General features: G+C 43.5%; 1 protein-coding gene across 1 annotated transcript in view; it reads left to right on the top strand.

Annotated features, from left to right (window-relative positions):
- The window catches only part of LOC308166980 (synaptotagmin-11-like), a gene marked incomplete at both ends in the record, with an annotated part of 26,421 nt that extends 25,546 nt beyond the window's left edge, over positions 1-875 (top strand). The window contains one exon of the mRNA XM_080541313.1: positions 565-875. Within this exon, the coding sequence (XP_080397439.1) occupies positions 565-875 (311 nt within the window). The remainder of the gene's footprint in view (positions 1-564) is intronic.
- Between the last annotated feature and the right edge of the window lie 1,988 nt (positions 876-2,863).

The following is a 2,863-nucleotide window of genomic DNA, read 5'->3' as shown; positions in this document are numbered from 1 at the left end:
CGCGTGCCGAAACCTCCGAGCGTTGGCGCTGTCTGGCGAACGAGCCCGCGTTCATACCAGTGTATCGTTCGCCAGACATCGCCAACGTTCAGAGGTTTCGGCACGCGAACGCGAACCGGCGTTCGGAACTGCCGGTGTGTAAGCCCTATCTGTGTTGTCCCTGTCTGTCTCCCCCCTAGACAAGTCAACTGTTGTCCCTGTCTTCCCCTAGCACTTAATCAGCCATGAGGTGTCATTTGACCCCTGTGAGTAAAAATAAGTGTTATATCAGCACTCAAACAAATTTCAGGATCCTCCTTTCATGACTTTTCCTACATATGTGCGTTATACCACCCAGTATCCTTACATTTTCAAAATCACATCAGGATAAGCTAGTATAAAGCTATTCTGCAGTTTTTCTGTGAAGGAAGCAGGCTAATTTACAAGCGGCCAACTACAGTAGTGGTCGTTGTGTGTAAATAGCAGGTTAGCATTTTAAAGAGGGACCCCCGAGGCGGCTCTTTTAGTAGGTAAAAAGGCACGGCTGTTCTAGACAAGTCAACTGTTGTCCCTGTCTCCCCTCAGACCCCTATGTGAAGGTGAACGTGTTCTACGGCCGCAAACGCATCGCCAAGAAGAAGACCCACGTGAAGAAGAGCACGCTCAACCCCGTCTTCAACGAGTCCTTCATCTACGACGTCCCCCCGGAGCTGCTGCCCGAGATCTCCGTGGAGTTTGTGGTGGTCGACTTCGACCGCACCACCAAGAACGAGGTGGTGGGCCGCCTGCCCCTGGGGATGCACAGCCCCTGCCCCTCTGGCGCCTCCCACTGGAGGGAGGTCTGCGAAAACCCCCGCCGGCAGATCTCCAAGTGGCACAACCTCAGTGAATATTAGGCCTCACACACACACTCCCCCACACAACCTATACAGGTGGATAGATCACATGCTTGTGTGCGGATAGGGGGTGTGGAGAGATGGAGAGAGGGACTTCTTGCTGAGAGAGTTAGCTTTTTCTCATGCTATACATTCTCTCATGTAAACAAAACAACAACGACAAGAAATATCCAACATTCCTGACGGGACTGGTACAGTGGACTTCACAAATACGAAGGTTCAATAACAGAATTAATTCAATGTAACAAAACGTACAGATTAGCGCAACCACACACACACACATACGCACACACGCACACGCGCACACACACACACACACACACACACACACACAGACGGACACACACACACACACACACACACATACACACACACACACACACACACACACACACACACACACACACAAATAAACACAAACCTCAAAATACACAAAATAATTCAAACAGTCTCAGTCACATACAGGGGTAGGGTTAGGGTCAGTCTCAGTCACATCCAGGGGTAGGGTTAGCGGGGTAGGGTTAGGGTCAGACTGTTCTGAGGTGCTGTGTGGCCATGCTGTATGAAGGACACAACACAACACCACTCATGCAAAATGCTCCAACTGCAATATCCTCCCCTCACTGCTGTGTGGTCATTCAGTTTAATCGCATGTCTGAACAATTAAACAGAAACATAACCCGACTGACTACGGGAAAGAAAAATAATTAAGAATTGTTAATATTTATATTAAGAACTCTCTCTCTGACCTTTAAGATGAATAAAATGTGTTCAAAATACATTCAGCTTCTCTTCAACAACAGCTTTCCTTCCCCTATGAAACCCATACTTGTTGATGTTACTCTATGATGTTTCAAAGGTAGATGCTCTCCTAATGGATGCCTGTACCATCACTGATGGCATGATCCGTTTCTAACATGGCTACTAGAAGGTTTTACATCTGTGATGCTTTGTTGAAAAGACACATGTGATTTCAGTGTGGGGAAAAATGCTCCCATCCATTTTATGAATATATTGGGACTGAAAGTGTTACTGTGTTCAGAAGCCTCAAGGTTATATGATCATTCTATACATACATATGATTACATAAAATATGACAACTTCTTCTATAGCATTGATACCAGAATGCATTTATTGCATAGCAGCAATATCCCAATGCAGCAGGCTAGGTTCCTTGTAATAACTCATGCTAGTAAGCAGCTTGTAGTGCCAGAAAATGTTGTTTGATATTATTGTGAAATATGGTTTTGACGTGAAGAGTTGTAAGGGTCATGTTGCCGTGTGGTATGCTGAAAATGTGTATGGGAAGTACGTTCTATGATATCAGCCTTTGCTGACATGTTCCATGTTTATAAATGTATGTTTCTGTGCAGATCAAGACAGATGGCACACATTGTATATAGTATGTCATACTGGAGAGTCAAATTTGCCAATTGATTTTCTCTAAACTAAGTCATGTACATGCTATACATCATGCTATCATTCTAAATCATGTTAATCATACATTCTAAATCATGTTAAATCATGTACATGTATACATCATGTTAGGGAATATTAGCAAGATTGTCTGACCATCTGTGAAAACATTTCTTACCAATAGCTGTTTTCACCAATGTGTTCATATAGGTGTCTAGTAACACCTCTCAAAACATGCAAACTCAAATCCGCTGGGAAAATCCAGGAGAACCAATCAAAGTTGGGGTACCCAGTGGGCCTGGACGAAAAACATGAAAAATGCAAATGTTTCAATATTAGCTTGTGAGATGTCAAACTAGGGGTTTATCAAAATTGCACAGTAAAATTCTAGAATGATTTGCAGAAATATTTTACTCCTGAAAATTAGTGACATTTGTTTAGAGTCTACCTGACACCAGAGGTCAAAACTGAAGTTTACAGTCTATAGAAGCACTGAACAAAATGTCATGCTTTTGTCATAAAATGCACAATTGTTATGCCTATCAGCCTAACTACTACTGTAGATGACACCC

The sequence above is a fragment of the Nansenia antarctica genome (assembly GCF_963989245.1).
Source record: "Nansenia antarctica genome assembly, chromosome: 10".
NCBI classification, from domain to species: Eukaryota; Metazoa; Chordata; class Actinopteri; order Argentiniformes; family Microstomatidae; genus Nansenia; species Nansenia antarctica.
This window is presented reverse-complemented; position numbering and strand designations above follow the sequence as displayed.